General features: G+C 43.6%; 1 protein-coding gene across 2 annotated transcripts in view; it reads left to right on the forward strand.

The window, feature by feature from the left end:
• The window catches only part of LOC120931776 (pendrin-like), a 103276-nt gene that overhangs the window by 20118 nt on the left and 61570 nt on the right, over positions 1–21588 (forward strand). Inside the window, exons 1-3 of one of the 2 annotated variants that reach the window (XM_040343537.1) lie at positions 13718–13891; positions 20130–20278; positions 21411–21550. In XM_040343537.1, the coding sequence (XP_040199471.1) occupies positions 13718–13891; positions 20130–20278; positions 21411–21550 (463 nt within the window). Of the gene's footprint in view, positions 1–13717; positions 13892–20129; positions 20279–21410; positions 21551–21588 lie in introns of those variants that run through there. The other variant, XM_040343538.1, reaches the window with a different exon arrangement.

The raw sequence follows: 21588 nt of genomic DNA on the forward strand, positions 1-21588 counted from the left end.
ATAAAGCATTACTTATAATGCCAGATATACTGTATTTATCGGCGTATACCACGCACTATTTTGCCCTGAAAATCAGGGCAAAATCGTGGGTGCGCGATATACGCTGATACCCGCTTTCCCGCTCCGAGTTTGAATACTGCGCATATACCGAGCGCAGTACACTCGTGTATCTTCGGGCAGTCTCGGCGCCTCTCGCACTGACGTCCTGAGCGTACAGGACGTCAGTGCGACAGTTGCTGAGCCTGCCCGACGATACACGAGTGTACTGCGCTCGGTATATGTCGGCGCAGTATTCAAACTCGGCGCGGGAAACGAGCGGGAAGGACGCCGGACCCAACGAAGAGGACACCCGAAGCCGCAGACGACACCCGAAGCCGCAGACGGACGCCGGACCCGACGAGGCCGCCGATGGATGCTGCGCAAGACACCAAAACTGTAAGTACAAAACATCTTTTTTTCCACAGGAATTCGGGCAACTTTAGGGGTGCGCGCTATACGCGGGAGCACGCTATCCCCCGATAAATACGGTAAGTGGGTACTCGCCAAGCCAGTTATTAAACGTTGTTTAGATATAGTGCATTACACACAGATTTAAAGTATTGTTTTATATCTGGCTTTGTGATAAATGCTTTATATCTGGCTTTGTGATAAATGCTTTATATCTGGCTTTGTGACTACAGTATTATAACTGGCTTTGTAAGAAATACTTTATAACTTTCTTTGTAGTACTTACAAACCAGTTATAACACCGTACTCACAAGGCCAGATATAAAGCATTTCTCAAAAAGCCAGTTATAATACTGTACTTACAAAGCCAGTTATAACGCATTACAACACAAAGCCACATATAAAGGAGTATTGCTTTATATCTGGCTTTGTGAGAAATGCTTTGTGAAGGACTTTTTACCTATATGCTTCAGGTTAATCCTCCCTGCTTGTTTAAGGCTGTTAATGGTATTTACCCTTCTGCAGCCAGGCCTGTTTCAAATGTTAATTGCTCTAGTGTGTTGTGTGGAAAAGCCCTGTGTTTACTGGTTACTGTGATTAGATAAGTGGCTCATGTTAATTATGCTGATTGCTTCATTGTGGTAATTATCTCTCTATATGCGGGGTCGAGCTGTCTAGTTAATGTATTCAGTACAACTAGTAATTAGCGTCACTGATCTCATTGTCTAAAGAAATGTGTCTGATCAGGTTAAACATAGCGGAGCCGAACCGGCTAGATACTGATTAGTTCAAATAAATATCCTTATTTCAAAGGATCTGTATCGAAGACCCCCCCACTGTGTAAGGGGGGGCGGAGATTGTCACTGTAACAGTTGTAACCACATATAAGCTCTGTGTTATACCATTAAAAGTCTGTCTGGTTCCAGCAGTAAGCTTGTCTCGTGTGTGGATGATTCTGTGATGTTCTGTTATGGGAAGAAGGGACTGTTTGACGGGGATATCATACCAATACCGTCACAATTGGTTGGCAGCAGTGGGATTTTCCCTTCTATTCCCCTTTACATCCGGATTCCAAGCAGACACTGGAAGAACCACTGGAAGTTCGTGGAAGGATTGCTAGCAACAAAACCAAGCGGGTCATCATAGCAGAATTAATGGAGCTAGACTAGGAGGACTGGATTGCAGCAACGCCAGCAGTACAAGAGATGGAGACACCAGTGATTCAGGAAGAGGAATCACCAGCCAACAAGCTAATGAGAGAGAAGCTAGCATGGTTCGGGCTGAACCCAACGCCGGATATGGTGCTGAAAGTGATGGACCGGTTAGCGGAGGATGCTAAACAAATAAGAGACGCTGAACTACAGGAGGCTAAACAAATAAGAGACGCAGAACTACAGAAGGATAAACAAATAAGACGCAGAGCTACAGTTAAAACTGGCAGCAGTCCAACAAGCAGCCGCACATTCTCCGAACAGTGAGTACAGCAGACGCAAGGAAGATTCCGTTTAGCGCTTTTAAAGCTTTTGATGAAAAGGACTGTGAAATTGATAACTACCTGGCAGATTTTGAGCGACAATGTAACCTGCACCGAATAGCTAGAGGAGAGTGGGTTGCAATATTGTCAGGCAAACTGTCAGGCAAAGCTTCTGATGCTTTCCGGACCGTGCCAGATCAGGATATCTATAGCTACGCCCGGGTTAAAGAAGCGCTCCTGGCCCACCGACAGAAGTTCAGGGACTCACGCAAAACCACGAAAGACTTACGCGGAATGGGCATGCCAGTTATCCCTGTCGGCCTCTAACTGGGTTAACAGCAGCCAGGCCACCACCGCAGAGGACATTTTGCAACTAATGCTCCTGGAGCAATTTTACAATCACATCCAGACGGATGTCAAAGACTGGGTGAGAGATCGCAGGCCCATGACTCTACCAGAGGCCGCGAAGTTGGCGGATGAATATGCGGATACTCGCAAGACGAACCAGGTCACACCACAGGTACAACCTCCACGACCAACGGCGCCCTCACACCCACCAGCCGCTAGATACCAACCTCCTAACAGACCGGTGACCTCTAGCCCTCGCTATCCACGCCAGGAGGACAACGAACAACGCTGCTTCCGGTGCAAACAGCTGGGTCACTTCAAGCAGAATTGCCCCATGAATGACAACACCAGGTCAAATTGGTCTCAACCTGGGTACCGCCCACCAGCAGCAGCCCATTGTGTAGACTCGGCTTGGGATCCCCAGGAGTTGGGTCCGGAAGAACCATTGGGCACCCCTTACGAAGCCCTCATGGTACAATCTGTTATTACGGACAACAGGGAACACCATTGTCAGCTGGTCATGGGTGACAGCCATGAGCCGGAGGGGCCCTGGAGGGAGCTGGGCAGAAAGAGGCACCGCCGGCTACCCCCCAAGAAGAAGAGGTCCTGGAAGCCGTATAATCAGCTGACCTGGGAGGAGAAGAAGCGACTGGAGGAGAGGGAGTCGCATCGGGCATCCCAGATGCGGGCCGAGATGTTCACCAAGGGCCCACCGGTGGCCCCTTACACCACCACCCAGTTCCTGATGATGAAGGACCACGTGAAGAGAGCCTGCAGGACATGAGCAAGCAGGATCTGATCCGTGAGTACATAGAGCTGGAGGAGTGCATAAGCCGCATGGAGGAGGAGAACAACCACCTGAGGTCACAGCGGGCTGACCCCCCCAGGCTACATGAACTGGAGATGGAGCTGGAGAAGCTCAAAGAGGAGAACCGGCGGCTGCGGAGGGAGCAGAGGGTGGCTGACCCTATGGGGCCCTGATTCCCCCCCCCCCCGGACTCTGAGCACCAGTGCTACAGCATTTCAACAAATATAACTTTTTTTTTTTCATTTTTTTCTATGAATCTCCTGTGATTGTCACTTCAGAGCCATAACCTGCCCCCTCCCATAGCGGGACACCTAGATGGCGGCGCACAGACCCATTCGCCGTCTTCACACTGACTTCTGGTGACTCTGCAGATCACACAAAGACTTGGGGACTGAACAGCGTGTGATCTGATGACCCGGTGGCATACCTGAGTCGGAAGCAGTTGCCAAGGGAGGTCAGTTACGCCAAACGGAGTTAACCTCGGACTAAAAGCTCTGAACCCGTCAACCCTACTGAACCAGGAAAGGTCCAACCGGGTTGCCGGAAGCAGGGAGAAAAAGGGGGGCCATTGTGAAGGACTTTTTACCTAATATGCTTCAGGTTAATCCTCCCTGCTTGTTTAAGGCTGTTAATGGTATTTACCCTTCTGCAGCCAGTCCTGTTTCAAATGTTAATTGCTCTAGTGTGTTGTGTGGAAAAGCCCTGTGTTTACTGGTTACTGTGATTAGATAAGTGGCTCATGTTAATTATGCTGATTGCTTCATTGTGGTAATTATCTCTCTATATGCGGGGTCGAGCTGTCTAGTTAATGTATTCAGTACAACTAGTAATTAGCGTCACTGATCTCATTGTCTAAAGAAATGTGTCTGATCAGGTTAAACATAGCGGAGCCGAACCGGCTAGATACTGATTAGTTCAAAGAAATATCCTTATTTCAAAGGATCTGTATCGAAGACCCCCCCACTGTGTAAGGGGGGGCGGAGATTGTCACTGTAAAAGTTGTAACCACATATAAGCTCTGTGTTATACCATTAAAAGTCTGTCTGGTTCCAGCAGTAAGCTTGTCTCATGTGTGGATGATTCTGTGATGTTCTGTTATGGGAAGAAGGGACTGTTTGACGGGGATATCATACCAATACCGTCACATGCTTTATATCTGGCTTTGTGAGAAATGCTTTATATCTGGCTTTGTGAAAAATGCTTTATATCTGGCTTTGCAGTACTTGCAAAGCCAGTTATAAAGTATTATAAAACCAAAATAGTAAAAAAACAACCAAGTCCTTTATATGAGACTTGTAAGTTACTAAAGCAGCGCTAATTGTAATTTTTCTGCAGTGACCAGTCTTTCTTATAATAGTTCATAAGAGTAGTATGTGAAGGATAGAAGGTGTGTCAGAGTCCAGGTAAACCCACAGGTGCTTCTAAATTGCGATGTGCTTTCCACTGCAAGTTGCTCCCACTGTGTGTCACACACTCCTTTCGGGTTTGTACTCACCAAAAGGTTGAGTTTATCAGGCACTGACAAACTTGGTTCATCCAATCGTCCTCCACATCCAGGATGTACACGATCCCAAGAACACTCTCCCACTCTCCTCAAGTTAAAAGGGAAGAAAGACACACAATAGTGTAATCCCGTTTCACCTTTTTATTCAAGAGTTTAAAAGTTCAAAAGTTCTTGGTAACATCCATAAAATCGATCAGTTTATTCAGCATATACTTTCAAAAGCTGCGCCGTCCGTAGCACCAATAAGGGGGTGTGTACTCTGATCTCGTCCACCGCTACCAGTTTCACACTACTTCCCTATTAGGGAACGCACCGCGTCACTTCCTACTGCCGCCCTGACGTTTCGTCATTATGACTTCCTCTGAGGGCGTGACACACAGTGGGAGCAACTTGCAGTGGAAAGCACATCGCAATTTATAAGCACATGTGGGTTTACCTGGACTCTGACACACCTTCTATCCTTCACATACTGCTCTTATGAACTATTACAAGAAAGATTGGTCACGGCAGAAGAGTGACAATTAGCGCTGCTTTAGTAACTTACAAGTCTCGTATAAAGAACTTTGTTGTTTTACTATTTTGGTTTTATGAATGTGCATTAATTGCTTTTGAAGCGGCTGCTAAATTTTAGACCACTGTGTGTGTTCTCCTGCTTATTGTGGTCAGTTTATATAAGGAAAGCAGAGGGACTGGCAGGAACACCAGGGATTTAACATAAAGGAAGCAATACAAAGAGAACAGGATACTTTCCCATACAAGTACATGGTACACCAAGCATATATCAGGAATATGAAGTGTTGGGGTAAAAAACACTTTATAGCCTCAAGCACTTTTAGGCATTTGGTGTAAATTTCCGGGCATATTTCTATCTTCGCAAGAGAAATCTGCACCAGACAAGCGGCCATAATAATGAATGGCTGTATGCCGGTATACACCATGCATGGTAAACTTGCATTGAACAGCCATTCAATACTAGGGACAGCAGTAACCCGCACTTGTCTATCCCAGGCAAGGAAATAAGCCAGAATTTGAATATAATGTATTAATATTGTTTGATTCATCATTTTTTATTTGTTTAGTTTATATTTAAAGCGACTTAAAAAAAAAAAGCATTCTGGTAAAAGTACATTACTAATTCTTATTGGTCTGGCGAATCTAGTCATCGCTGTCTTGCAGAGCTAAACACGTCACTAGAATGTTCAGCATCCAGCTGCATGTTGTCGGTTCTATCTACCCGCCGCTACATTCCTTGTGTTTCCTGGAAAAATTTGACAGTTTTTTGGTATGTGGATACGCATTTGGGGGTCATTCAAAATGAATGGGCTAACTCAATGCAACACACCAAAAAAGTGTGAATGGGCCCTAACAGAGTAGTAATCCATAAAGTAATTTTAATTGTATAAATGTAAAGTCTTACTATGAATACATTTCCATATAGTGTATTTAAAAGTTTATTTCATTATGGCAAGAAAGAGTTCAGAGGTGTAGCAGCCTATCATAAAACCGGCATGTTTGGTGTCAAATAGTTTGTTTGCACCATCACACTTTTATAGATTTTATTATTAACTTGTGCTGCATGGCAAGGGAGGTGTTTGATATTATCCTTTCCAGATTTTTTGAAGGTTAAAATGCACACATCTTGTCTCAAAAGGCTAAGTGAACATTTTTACACCTCGGTGATAAATTGGTGTTCAGTGAGAAGCACACAGGTTCCAACTAATGGTAAAAAAGGTACATAAGTCAAGCTCACAGAAGTCCAAGATGACACACAGATAGTGATCCTACTGTGGTTAATAAATGTGCACCTCACACCAGAATCCCTGCGTCACACTCCCCTTTGGGGTTCACACTCACCAGTGAGATGAACACATCAGTCATTGATATGTTAACCATGGCTGTTCTCAGTATCATGGAAGGTGCATATCCTGGGTTCTCCACCAGTTCTCGGACAGGAAGGAGGCTCCTATAGCGTAATTCCATTTTTCTTTCACGATTTATTAATTTCCAAATGGGCATATTTAATAAAACACCATCAGTCAAACTATATAAGAGACTGTCTAGGCATAAACGAGCGTTCCACACGACCAAGGAGATGATGAGACTTACACTCTGTGGGGAAGCAGTGTCCACGGCTTACTTCCTGTTTTTTCTCTTCCTGATCGTGGAACACACAGGTCACTTCCGGGCGCCGTAAAGTCACGCCTTGATGGGTTTTGGTGACGAAACGCGTCAATGCGTGACTTTTAGTTTTAGGGTCAGTTCACACTAGAACATGCGTTTTTTTTTTCTGCACTAAAAATGCATGCACAGTATTTTCCATGTATTCCAATGGCTCTAGTTCACACCAATGCAGTCAGTTTCCAGTCAGTTTCTGGAAAAACTGATTGGAGCCCAGGACTGCAATAAAATACTGAGATAGATAGAGGAAATGGAGGAACAATCTCCTCTGTGAAAAATCAAGCCAGAAGCAATGATGATTTCATGACTACTGGTTTCAGAGCCATCATTCCCTGGCAGCTAATAAGGTATTATATTGTGTTTGCTGCGCAAACATCATGTGTCATAATTGCAACAATTTATTTTTTTGACCACTTCAGACTCCACCATTGCACAAGAGACTTGCTCATGGTTTCTTAGCTTATATTGTCTCTGCTGCGGTTTCGCATCTTTTGTGGGTTTTTCTCTTTTTTTTTTTTCTTATTCTTTCTACTCATTTAATTATAAAGATTCTCTTTTTTTTTTTTTTTTTCTCTCTTTATTAAATATGAACTGGAAAGTCCCTGTGGGGTATTGGCCTTTATAATTTCACTGCGGATGGCCGGGTGGTTATCCTTTATAAACACACAATTCTAAATATTACCTCCTAAAATAACCCTTCCCCCCCCCCCCCCCCCTCTCCTCATTTTTCCTACTCCTCTCTTTTGGTAGTTTTCCTTTTCCTCCTACTTTTAACTCTTATTACAATACTCTGAGGCCCCGTACACACGGCCGAGGAACTCGACATGCCAAACACATCGAGTTCCTCGGCCAGTTCAGCCCTGAATCCGCCGAGGAGCTCGGCGGGCCGAGAGCTCCCATAGAACGAGGAAATAGAGAACATGTTCTCTATTTCCTTGTCGAGCTCCTCGTCGGTTCCTCGGCGAAATTGTACACACGGCCGGGTTTCTCGACAGAATTCAGCCAGAAACTCGGTCGGAAGCTGAATTCTGCCGAGGAAACTGGTCGTGTGTACGGGGCCTCAGTTTTTCTGCATGTTTTTTAAAAATTTTTTTTCCAATTTTTCCATTTCTCTTTAAATCCTATTTTTTCCTCTCCTATACTGTATTTCGGCTCCTCCATCCTGTATGTTTCTTCTACCGAGTCTATCCATTCCCATATTGGTGGGCTGTTGGCTTTTTGGGATTGTCCTTTTAGCTGCGTTTATTAAATGTGGGATCAGGGACTCTTTGTAGTGTTTTAATTTCTCTTCTCCTCCATGGAATAAGACTACCCATGGATCTCTTTTAATCTCTTTCTTAGTGATTTATTTTATTAGACCCAGGATTTTCTCCCAATATTTTTTGATCTTAGGGCAGTCCCACCATATGTGCGCCATTGTTCCCCTTGATGCACACCCTCGCCAACAGTCTGCTGACTGCCCCTCAATAAATGTACTTGTTCTATCAGGTGTTGCATACCACCCTGTGATACACTTGTAGTTAATTTCTGCGGTCCTAGTATCTGTGGCAGAGGAATGGGTCAAGTTTATAATTTTTACTATCGTGCTTTTATCCCTTTTGTGATCCCAACTCCTTTTCCCATTTATAAATGAATGGGGGCATCTCCAACTCGTCCACCTTCAGCAGCAGTTTATACAGTTTTGAGGCAATACCTTTTGAGCTTTCTGCTATACACAGCCTTTCCAGGGATGTAAGCTCTCCCCCCGACCTTATTGGCTGGGGTAAGTTCTGCACAAAGTGAGACAGCTGGAGATACCGCCACTCGTCCACTATCATTAATTCTTCCTTGTGTTTCAACTCCTGCTGTGTCATGATTTTTCCTCTTTCTATTATATCTCTTAATTGTGCGCTGTCCTTTTTTATCCAATTCCCTCCCACTGTTTTTTTTCCAGGTGCAAAATAATTGTTTTCTTTTAATTCTATAAGGGGTGAGTTATAATCCCTATCTATTTGTTTATGAAGCCTATCCCATATCCTAAGTGCGTTTCGTGTCAAGACGTGTGTGTGTTGTCGTCTAGTGCTCTATACTGCGGGGGGATCCATATTATGCTAACCAATTGTGTCTTAGAAAGTGCATATTCAATTTTTACCCATCTTTTTTCCTTTTTATCTTTGGCCCATTCCACTACCCTAGACAAAACCGCCTGCCTCATAATATTTCCTGATATCAGGGACAGCCAGCCCTCCATGTTTCTTATCCTGTTTTAATACCCTTAGGGAAATTCTATGTTTTTTGTTCTTCCATACATAGTATATTAACAGAGTATTTAACACTCTGAAGTAAGGTTGAGGTATTTCAACTGGTACCATTTGAAATGTATACAATATCTTTGGTAAAAAAAACATCTTCAGAATGTTAATTCGTCCTATCCATGATATTGGTCTATTTGTTGTTTTTTTAATTTCCCTTTTTAATTTCATCTAAGAGAGGGATATCATTTATTTTGTATATTTTTTTTTTTATTGAGTTAGCTAATTTTATACCGAATTACTTAAAGCGGTGGTTCCCCCTTTAAAAACAACATTTTTTTATTCCACTGCCCCCCCACATTCCATCACGATTAATGCTCTTAATATTTTTTTCCTGCTGTACATACCTTAGTACAGCATCTTCACCCGTGCATCCGGGTTGCGAGTCCCGCGGGAGTGGGCGTTCCTCACAGGCTGTTGATTGACGTTTTCCCCAAAAACGAGCTCTCCCCCCTTCGCGTAAGCCGCGTCACGGTTGGCGAAAGGAGCCGAACGGCGAGTCGGCGCTATACTGCGCATGCGCATCGCCGTTCGGCTCCTTTCGCCAACCGTGACGCGGCTTACGCGACGGGGGGAGAGCTCGTTTTTGGGGAAAACGTCAATCAACAGCCTGTGAGGAACGCCCACTCCCGCGGGACTCGCAACCCGGATGCACGGGTGAAGATGCTGTACTAAGGTATGTACAGCAGGAAAAAAATATTAAGAGCATTAATCGTGATGGAATGTGGGGGGGCAGTGGAATAAAAAAAATGTTGTTTTTAAGGGGGAACCACCGCTTTAAGTTCCTTCTGCCAAGGGAAATTAAACTTGTCTCTCAGGAGCTGTTCATCTCCTTTGCTGATGTTGACATTTAAAATCTGTCTTTGTAACATTGATTTTAAAATTTGATATCTCGCCGTACTGTTTCAAAGTTTTAAGCAGGTTCGGTAATGTGATCCTGGGGTTTGTAATATAAAATAGTATGTCATCAGCATAAGCTGAAGGTTTATGTTCTTCCTTATCCACCTTAACTCCCTTGATATCCGGGTTATTCCGGACCATAGCTAGGAGAGGCTCAAGGGACAGCACAAACAGGAGAGGAGACCGGTGACAGCCCTGTCTCGTCCCGTTCTTCATCTCAAAAGCTCGGGATAGCGAACCATTAATTTTGATCCTAGCAGAAGGGTGATGATATAAAGTTTTTATCCACTGGATCATCCTAGGTCCAATTCCCATGGTTTCTAATGTTTGTATCATGAGTCCCCAGTCTACCCTGTCAAACGCCTTTTCTGCGTCTATTGACAGGAGTAGACCTGGGGACCCGTTCTCTTTTATTAGGGCTCTCACCCCATTATCTTTCCCTTCCCTTCCTGGGGTAAATCCGACCTGATCCGGATGTACCAGGGTAGTCATCACCTTTTTCATTCTTTCTGCCAAGACTTTCGCGAACAACTTTATATCTGCATTAAGCAGTGATATAGGCATATATCCGGAGCAGAGTGTCCCATCTTTCCCTTCTTTCGGGATTGCCGTTATAGAAGTAAATAAAGCTTCCCTGTTCATTTCATATTCAACCCGTTCATAAAATGACACAGCCTGGGAATCAGAATCTCCCTACATTTTTTTAAAATAAAATGTTGTGAACCCAACGGGCCTGGGGCTTTTTCCTGATGACGAGTTCCTTAATGCTCTACTGATTTCTTCCTCCGTTGTCGGCACGTCTAAGCTTGATTTTTCCATATCCTCGATTTTTGGAACTCTGGCTTCTTCTAACAATTTATTTATTTTTTTCCTTTTTCTCTCCTACCTGCCATTCCTTTTGTTCTACTGCATACAACTTCTCGTAATAATTTTTAAAGGCTTCTGCTATGTCCTTTGTTGCGTACACCATATCCCCATTCTTCTTTTTTTTTTTTTTTCTATGTAGTTCCTAGTTTTCTTCTTTTGTAACATTTTTGCTAAATGCTTACTCGATTTGTTGCCCCATATATACCTTTCTCTGGCTATGATGTTTAATGTTTTTTTACTCTCTTGTTCCATAAGTTCTTAAAGCTCTTCCCTTTTTAATACTAGTTTGTTATATAACTCTTGTTGTTGTCCCTGTTTTTTATGCTCTTGTTCAGCTTTAAATATTTCTCGGATCAGAGTGTTCGATTTTTTTACTTCTTTCTGTTTTCCTCCTTGCTCCCTCCGAGATCAAGATCCCCCTAATGTAGGCTTTATGTGCCTCCCATAGGGTGGCTCCCGAGATCCCTTCGGTATCTTTTATCAAGAAGTATTGGTCCAATTCCTTATTCACCCTTTCTAATCCTTCCTCGTCTCGGAGCAATTCTTCATTAGGTCGCCAGGTATAGGGTTGTTTTTGGCTCCTGCTGATGTCAATCACAGTTAGTGAGCAGAGAGTGGGGGCGGGGCAAAGCCACATTGTGTGCGCGTGTGTGTGTCAATGGACAGAGCAGCTCAAGATTGAGCCTGCACAAGTTGCCCCAAAGCAAGTGGCTTGATATGGGGACACTCCACAGGGAGGAGGAGTTGGGGGCCCAAGAAGAGAAGAATCAGGGCTGCTCTGTGCAAAACTATTGCATGTTTCTCATAAGAAAAAAAAAAATTCTCTTTAAAATCACTTTAACCTAGTCCTTGCTTACAGAGGAGTTCTGCCAAAAAAAGTTTTTTTAAGTCAGCAGCTGCTGACTTTTAATATTAGGACACTTGCCTGTCCTGGGTGCCCGCAATGTCGGCACCCGATGCCGATCTGTCCCTCGGCTCTCGGGTGGAGGAGCCGCCATCTTCAGTAAGGGAATTCGGGAATTAAAGTCTTGCGGCTTCACTTCCTGGTTCCCTACTGAACCCTGCTGTCTTCTGGGACCTGTGTGTCTCCCAGAAGACAGCAAAGAGGACGAAGTAGGCACCGAACGTGGCGTAGGTCGCAGCGGCGACCTATGCCCGGAGGTGGGAGAAAATATCTGGATTACACAGGTTTCTGCTCCCTCCTTCCCCCTTAAAAGTGCCAAATGTGATACCGGAGGGGGGGAGGATTCCGAAAAGCGGAAGTTACATTTTGGGTGGAACACTTTAATCATGAAAAAACAGTTTATGACAATAAGCAAAAGAAAAATACTGTATATTCTCTACAAACCTAATCTCTTTTTGGCTTTAACATGAGCCAACCCTTAAAGTGGTTGCAAACCCTTACAGACCACTTTTACCTACAGATTAACCTAGATTAAGGCTTACCTGTAGGTACAAGAAATATCTCCTAAACTTACACGGTTTAGGAGATATTTGCAGAAAAGTCTGCACCGTTGTCTACGGTGCATACACGCCGTAGACAACGCCGCTGGCGCACTGAGCGTGTCACTAGTGAAGGTGATCATGCCGTCACTGTCGGTGATGTCATCGCTGCTCCGGCCAGTCACAGTGCCGGAGCAGCGATACCCAGAATGTCACTCCGGGTATCATGGCGGCGACAGAGGAGGTGAAAGAAGATCGCCGTGGGGCCTTCGATCTCAGGTAAGTAATTCATAATGAGCTAATATGGTATGCATACTAGCTCATTATTGCTTTCTCTTGCAGGGTGTTTTTTTGTGAGGGTTTACTTCCTCTTTAAGCCTTGTACACACGATCCTATTTTCGGAAGGCGTCCAATTTTTTTGTTGCATGCTAATCTCATGTCGAAAGTGGTTACTAACCATACGAAAATTATCGTACAACATAATACAACTTCAGAAGTGACGTAATATGTTGACTAGTTTTGTATGTATTCTTTTGTTTCTGAGAGTAGTCTTCTGCTTACAATTTTTTTTGTACGAAAAGCTGCACATCCAGATTTTTTCTGACGAAAAAGCAAAATCGGCTGTTGAAAGCATCGTACTAACGATCCGAAAATCGGCAGATGGTTCGTCGGACAAAATTTTTATTTCCAATTTTCGTATTGTGTGTACGAGGCCTTAAAGGGTCACTAAAGGACATTTAAAAAAATAAATAAAAAAATAACAAACATGTTATACTTGCCACCACTGTGCAGCTCGTTTTGCACAGCGTGTCCCCTAACCCTGTCTTCTGGGGTCCCTCGGCGGCTGTCTCGGCTCCTCCTCGCAAAGCTTTTGCGAGCGCGCTCCCGTTTAAGGGACTGATCAGACAGCGTAATCATGGTGAGATGATACCGCTCTAAAAACTGCTGATCCCTTGGCTTTGCTTCCGTCCCACTAAACCAAAAAGGTGCTGGCTATGCACAGGTGCATTGGATAGAAGAAGATCCTGGACTGCCGCACTCCTTAAAACAATGTCTTTATTGTACAAATAAAATCCAAAATGCATCGCTTTGGTTGTTTTTTGGATTTTATTTGTACAATAAAGATATTAAGGAGTGCGGCAGTCCAGGATCTTCTCTATCCAACAGCGTAATCATGTCACTGAATGATGAAGGTAATTGTAGTATGTCAGTAGTACAATTAGGAAAAATAAAAATGCAAAGAAGCTTAGATGTATTTAATTGTCATAAAAAGAGAATTGCACATTTATTGTATTTTGTTGTGTATATATTTATATAGTAATAGCTGATCAAACAATGGCGTTCTAAGAACGTGACATTGCATCGGCTTGTGTTTCCTATGGAAAGTGTAGCTACTGCTCTTACACACACACACAACATGGCCTAACATTAATGACTGAAAGATTAACTAGCATGGATGAAATCTCTGAGGATCAGTATGCATGTGTCAGCTGGCAGGTTCATTCTCACTCCAACTGGTTTTACCCAAATCACAGCTTCCCCCGAGCTACAGAGTCTATATATTCACTTTGCTATACATTGCTGTGCCAGATTCCATCTTTTATTGCTGGAAGGGGACGACAACCTGCAGGTACCAACAGTTCTATTATGTGGCTTATATGGTTGTAATGGATATGTAATTTTTACATGAATCAATATTGCGTATTATCCTTCTTATATACACTGAATTTTCTAAAATTAATCAATATTGCGTATTGTTCTTGTATATACTGAATTTTCTAAAATTATACAATATGTGTATTAAAATATATATATATATATATATATATATATATTGAATTTGATAAAATTAGTCAATGAAGACATTAACCAGGATTGAAATGCTTTGAACTTGCATGGAATAATTAATTTACAGTTACTGTAGTGAGAAATTAAAGGTTTACATTTCATGGGAAATTGGTCTCAAGATTTTAAACTGGCTTTGAATTTACCAACATGGGTGTCAGCGACTGGCAGGGTGCCCACCATGCTTTTTCACATGCCAGGATATTTGTTAAACAGTAATTTTTCAGTCTTTTGACTAAGAAGATCATAAAAGCCTGAAACTTTGCATATGACTGTATGGGTGTGTGTATGTGTACATGTGTATGTATCATATATTTATAGGACAGTTTAATAGGTAGACCGTTAAAATGCTTTTTTCAGTCTACCAAGGGGCGGAGGAGGTAAAACTAAGGTTAAATGAGAACTAGTTCCTTCCTATAGTGGGGTTTATTTGCTAAGGCTAGAGAGTGCAAATTTAGTCACACTTCTGCAGAGAAACCAATCAGCTTCCAGATTTTATTACCAAAGATTAATTGAATAAGCTGAGGTTAGAAGCTGATTGGTTTCTCTGCAGAAGTGTGACTAATGCTGGCCATACACTATACCGAAAACCGTGCAAAATTCAGTCATTTAGACAGTTTGTTAGATTTTCAGACAGTTAATGGGCACAAAATTGATAATCGTTGGGACAAGTTTGGAAATTTTTTGACGCACGAACGATAAATTGAAAGGTTGTGTTTCCCGTCCGAACTGTCTGCACTAGGTATATGTAAAAAAAACTAACAAAAAAATGGATTCGTATATGTCTTGCTGAACCATTACATGGTGGAACTATCGTTTGCGCTCACGGCTTTTTTCGAAAATGGGTTCGGATGATTTTTTCTATAATGTATGGCCAGCATTATTTTGCACTCTCCAGCTTTAGTAAATAAACCCCAAAGTGTTCCTTGCCACTGATAGAAATGTTAGGATTTAATAGCTTGTCACCATGGTTTTTATGTTCCTTGAATGAAGCCTACAAGTCTGTATGTGAATTCATGTTCCTATGAAACAAAACCTGTACTGAGATATGAAAACGGGTGTAGTTCTGAGAATCCTAGCTGCTAAGTGCGTCTTGGAGATAAATACCTCATACATTTTGGAATTAAAATAACTCATGCAGTATTTACCTCCAAAAGTAGTCACGATCCGAAAATCGAACACACGATCCGAAAATCGTACGATTCTTCCACGGACGATCGTTTTCGTCCGATATTCGGATCGTGTGCACGGGCCAATTAGGAGCAGTTGGGTGTTTTTTTCAGCTGCCACTGAACTCCCCTCTGTTATCATATCCGTACATGTTCACAGGAAAATAAATGCGTTCAGGACAGATGTTCAGAGGCATTTGAAACGATTATAACGGCCTGTAAATGCGGTTACTCGCGCTTAGCCGCGTTTCATATACAGGCATTTTGAATTTTTGACAAAAAAAAATAAAAAGTTTCTAGACGCGGCATGCAAAACTGACAATTTCTAAACGTTGGTTACTATCTGTCAAGTTAAATAGCTCAGGAGAGGTTGTAAAACGTCCTGTGTACATAAGCCTATCACTGCACCAGAGGAAGATCGCTCTGTAAATAAATGCACACAGAAATATTATTAAACTGTGAAAACACTCTAGTATGCTTTCATTCACAGAGCGATCTCCCGCCGGTGAAATGTTACAATTTATTTTTATTCTCACACTTGGAAAGTAACATTTTCACACTGATACATTAAATACTTTTAACGCACTGGTCGGTGCAGAGTTCCCCTCATTGTTATTTTGTACTTTGCTAAAATGCCGACTGCTTACGGCCAGGCCATATATAACGAATGTGTGTGTTCTTTAGTAAATTGGCTTTAGAGCGGTTGTATAGTGTGTGTGTGTTTTTTTTTTTTTTTTTTTTTACGCACGGGAGTGACGACATCGCGGCTCCAGCCACTCGCAGCGCTGGAGTCGCGATACCCGGAAGACGCGCCAAGGACACATGTCGGCTACCTCGGCGTGGACCAGGTGACATACCGATGCCTCGTTCTAAGGTAAGTATTTCATAATGAGCTAGTATGCGGTGCATACTAGCTCATTATGTCTTTTGCCTTACAGGTGACAAAAAAAAAACTTTAATGGACTATACAACTGATTTTAATCCTGGGTTCAGGCTTCAAAGTTAATGTGGGAACCAGCGCGATTCCAGCGCCGGTTATCGCATCTCTCCCGCAGGCAGTTCAAACTGACCTCTGTGAACCACTGCGGGTTTCAATACAAAGTTAATGACAATCCCAGATCGGTTCACAGATCGCAGTGTAAACTCTGGATGCGATCCGATTCCAGTTTGGGGAAAAAAGTCCCTGCACCTTTTTTTGTAAGCGAATCCAATACGAGTATTTTCTCCCACTTCCAGGCATAGATCGCCGTAGTATCCGCAGCGATCTACAACATATCTGGCCCCTTCTCCGTCTTCTGGGAGACACACAGGTCCCAGAAGACAGCAGTGACCAGTGAGATAGCGCAGCGAAAGTTTGCGCTTCATTAATGAACTCTTATCAAGTTGGTTGTTAGGTTAATACCACTTGGAATACATTGAAAACAATAAAAAGTTGTTAACAGCATTTTCTACCTCTTGTAATACTGCATGAGACTCCTGAAATCTCTGGCACCGGCAGGTCATTCTAAGCCTATAAATCTTTCAAGGAACATTAACTGGTAACGACGTACTTTCTAGCAGCCAATATTTCATTAAGTATAAACTGCCCCAGATGCTGAAAAGGCCAGGAAACCATTTACACCTCTGTGCTATAGATATATTTCAATGCCCCTAAGTTCACACTGTTCACACTGAATCCGACTTTAAAATCATGCGCCTGCCCTTGAAATCGCCACAGGTCAGTGCAACATTAGGTGCAACTTGGCTGACATTTGTGCAGCCTCATGCACAGAATTCTATAAGTCATATCTGAAATCACAAAAAATAGTGCAGGAACCTTTTTTCAAATCGGTGCGGCACAGCAATGTCGGAGTCGCTCCAATTTGAACAGTTCCAATGCCGACAATAGGGTGCGACTTGTCCATGTGATTTGTACTGGTGTGAACGGGGGCTAAAAGCCATGTTTTATAGGCAAAACTTTTATATCATTTTTTGGTAGAATGGGGAAAGGTAAACACCCCTGTCAGGTTTGTATTGCTGATTGTGTCTCCATTGGGGAGATTATCCTCACTTTTCCTGTCAGGAGTGGAGACCTCTCCAGTGGGGACAAGACAAAAACAAAAATGTTAACCACTTGCTGACCGCCCTATAACAGTTTTATCTGCTACACGATGGCAGCTGTGCGCAGGATCACGTGTATATATGATCCTGCACTTTCGGGTGGCAGCTGCGAATTTGCGCTGCTGGGGGCTCGCTCCAGTGGGAGCCGATGGGCGACTACCTGACTCGATGTCCGCTGGCACCCGCCAATCATTTGGTACAGAGGCAGAATGGCAGTCTGCTTATGTAAACAAGGCAGATTGCCACTCTGTTAGGAAGGATGCCATGGATCCTGTGTTCCTGCAAATCAGGTACATGGATCCATGCCTTCCCCTAGTAAAAGCACCTCCCACACTCTACTGTGGCTAGACACACAGTTAATCCTTTGATCGCCCCTGATGTTAACCCCTTCCCTGCCAGTGTCGTTAGTACAGTGCATATTTTTAGCACTAATCACTGTATTAGTGTCACTGGTTCCCAAAAAATTGTCAGTGCCTGTTTGTTCACCGCAATATCGCAGTCCTGCTATAAGTCGCTGATCTCCACCATTACTAGTAAGATAATAAAATAAATAAATAAATACAAATTCCATAAATATATACAGTACCCTAAATTAGATCAGAGTTTAGAGTGGAAAATGAGGGCTGGCGAGGAGCTGGGCTACCTGTGAGAGGGGGGGGGGGCGAGCACCGCCGGCGGGCGGGGTTGATTGGGAGACATTCTCCCAGCACAATGTGGAAGAGAGCATATAGGAAGAGGAAAGCCGTGGGATCGCAGAGCGGTAAAACACGCTGTAACAGCTGACATTGTCTTCGCTCTGCTCACTCTCACACAGCCCCGCCTCCTCCTGACCCCGTGCTTGTAATAGACAGAATGTGGGTCCAATGCTGGGATGTATTCTGTCTCACAGGCGCGGGGTCAGGAGGAGGCAGGGCTGCGTGAGAGTGAGCAGAGCGGAGACAGTCAACTGTTACAGCGTTTCACTGCTCTGCGATCCCACGGCTTTCCTCTTCCTATATGCTCTTTTCCACAGGGGCAACCGCGCTGGGAGAACGTCTACCGTGGCTCTAATCTTCCTCCAGTCATGTCCTGGTTGCCCTCTCACTTCCTCCACCCTGGCGAGGCTGGATTTTGGGGCACAGTGAGGCTGGATTTTGGGGCACAGTGAGGCTGGATTGTGGGGCACAGTGAGGCTGGATTGTGGGGCACAGTGAGGCTGGATTGTGGGGCACAGTGAGGCTGGATTGTGGGGCACAGTGAGGCTGGATTGTGGGGCACAGTGAGGCTGGATTGTGGGGCACAGTGAGGCTGGATTGTGGGGCACAGTGAGGCTGGATTATGGGGCACAGTGAGGCTTGATTTTGGGGCACAGTGAGCCTGCAATTTGGGGCTCAATGACATTGCAGCTGCAATTTGGGGCACAGTGAAGCTGCAATTTGGGGCACAGTGAAGCTGCAATTTGGGGCACAGTGAAGCTGCAATTTGGGGCACAGTGAGGCGGCAATGGTGGGCACTGGTCACGCTGCAATGATGGGCACTGGTCATGCTGCAATGATGGGCACTGGTCACGCTGCAATCATGGGCACAGGTCATGCTGCAATGATGGGCACAGGTGAGCCTGCATTGAGGGGAACTGATAAAGTAGTTGTTAATATTTTATTTTTGTAATGTAATTCTGCATAAAACATTAAAGTGTCATTTCATTATATCATTTATGAGGGCATGAGTAGGGGCAGGGTAGGGGTTGGGTGGGGCAACTGGTGGCGAGTAAACCTTGAGGCCTGGCTAGTAGCTCAGGACTTGAAATTTTGAGCCCTGGTTTAGATGCAATACCTTTTGCACAAGCCAATTATTATACGCTTATTGGTATTTTGTTTAACAAAAATATGTACCAGAATACATATTGGCCTAAATTGATGAACAGTTTATTTTTTTATAAAAAAAAAAAGTCCTGCAAGCAGCATCTTTGGGGCAGTTTTGTTTTTTCACATACACTTTTTGCATAAAGTGAGAAAGTGTGAAAACATCTGTCAAGTTTGTAGTACAATAAATAGGGGTATATGCTTTGATCTGTGTTGTGCCCTTTATTACTACTGTTATTTACCACTTCTAGCTGATACTTTCTGGACTAGTAGTCCTTTAACTGAAAACTTGCTATAAATCAGGGGTCTCTAAACTTTTTAAGCAAAGGGCCTGTTTACTGTCCTTCAAACTTTAGGGGGGGGGGGGGGGCAGACTGTGGTCAGCATGAATAGAAAATGTCCTGGTGTCAGTGGGAGTAAATAGTGTCCCCTCATTGGTATTAGTGGAAGGAATTGTGCCCTATCATTAGTGTCAGTGGGAAGAATAGTGCCCCATCATTGGTGTCAGCGGGAGGAATAGTGTCCCATTATTGGTGCCAATGAGATGAATAGTGCCCCATCATTGGTGCCAGTAAGGTGAATAGTACCCCATCATTGGTGTCAGTGGAAGGATAGGGCCCCATCATTGGTGTCAGTGGAAGGATAGGGCCCCATCATTGGTGTCAGTGGAAGGATAGGGCCCCATCATTGGTGTCAGTGGGAGGAACTATGCCCCACTGTTCCTGACAGTGGAGGGAATAATGCCCCAAGGGCCAGATAAAAGCAGGCAAAGGGCCACATCTGGCCCCCGGACTGTAGTTTAGAGAACAGTGATGTACATGAAGGAGATGACATCCTAGTTTATAAGGGCACATTGCTGTGTTGTGTCAATTATCTTCTCAGTAAATATTGAATTGTTCCCTCTCATTATCAGATAACAGAAAAGATGGATGTGCCTATTCTCGCATATGATGAGTATCTTGTATCTCGACCAATTTACTCCGAACTCAACTTCCAGCAAGAAAATGAAAAAAAAGAAACTATTCAGAAAAGTATTCCAAAAAGACTGAAAGACAGCTGCAGGTGGGTAATATTTTTCACATCATTTGTGTTTATTCAGAATTTCTAATTGTGAGGAGACAATTGGGTAGATTCAGAAAGAGTTAGGCCGGCTTATCAGTAGATAAGCCGACCTAACTCAGAATCTACGCCGACGTATGTTTAAGCGTATGCTCAAACAGAGATACGCTTAAACATATCTAAGATACGACGGCTTGCACCGTCCTATCTTAGATTGCAATATTTCGGATAGCCGCTAGGTGGTGCTTCCATTGCGGTCGGCGTAGAATATGTAAATGAGTTTATATGCCGATTCACAAACGTAAGCCCGGCCGCCGCAGTAGTTTTACGCCGTTTCCGTAAGGCATTAGCAGGCCTAAAGTTATTCCATCTATTAGGTGGAATAACAATGTTAAAGTATGGCCGCCATTCCCGCTGCGAGATTCAAATTTTTTAAGTCGTTTGCGTAAGTCGTCCGCGAATCGGGATTTACGTTGTTTACGTCCACGTTGAAATCAATAGGCCCGTGCGGCGTACTTAGCCGCAATGCACCCTGGGAAATGTAGGCACCCGGCGCATGCGCATTAAAAAAAACGTAAAAAACGTGAGGTCAAGCCTCATTGCCATCAAACACGCCCCCCTCCAAGACATTTGAATTCGGCGCCCTTACGCCCGCCCGCTTTAGGCTACGCCGCCGTATATTAGCAGGCAAGTACATTGAGAATCATGTACTTGCCTAGCTAACTTATGGCGGCGTAGCCTAAACACGCTAAGCTACGCCGCCGTAACTGTAGGCTCTTGTACCTGAATCTACCTAAGTTTATCTACAAATCCAGATAGGTGAGCTGGACACAAGATTAAAGGCAGGCGTCCCAATACTTTTGACAATATACTGTATCTTGTCATGCACCTGTATGGATGCTCCTACAAATTTTGAAAAGCATAGTTATTTTCTTTGGAATAATTCTCATTTATACACAGTGTAAGAGAACAAACAGCCACTGGTAGACACAAAATGGGTGTCCTGTATAATTCTCTATTTTTCTTTACCCATTTAATTGTATACTTTTTTTAATTATTTTTGCTGCATTTAAAGCATTAAAGAAATATAAATTGTGTGATTGTTAAGACTAAAGTTTTGTTGTTTGATATACAGTTGCACACCTGTAACAGCTCGCCATAAACTTAAGAGATTTTTCCCAGTCCTTAACTGGCTGCCCAAGTACCGATGGAAAGAATGGTTTGTACATGACCTTGTCTCAGGACTTTGCACAGGACTCGTTGCCACTTTGCAAGGTAAGATTTTTCCTCATACAAGTTTTGTTCATTGTGAT

Source organism: Rana temporaria, chromosome 3 (assembly GCF_905171775.1).
Source record: "Rana temporaria chromosome 3, aRanTem1.1, whole genome shotgun sequence".
Taxonomy (NCBI): Eukaryota; Metazoa; Chordata; class Amphibia; order Anura; family Ranidae; genus Rana; species Rana temporaria.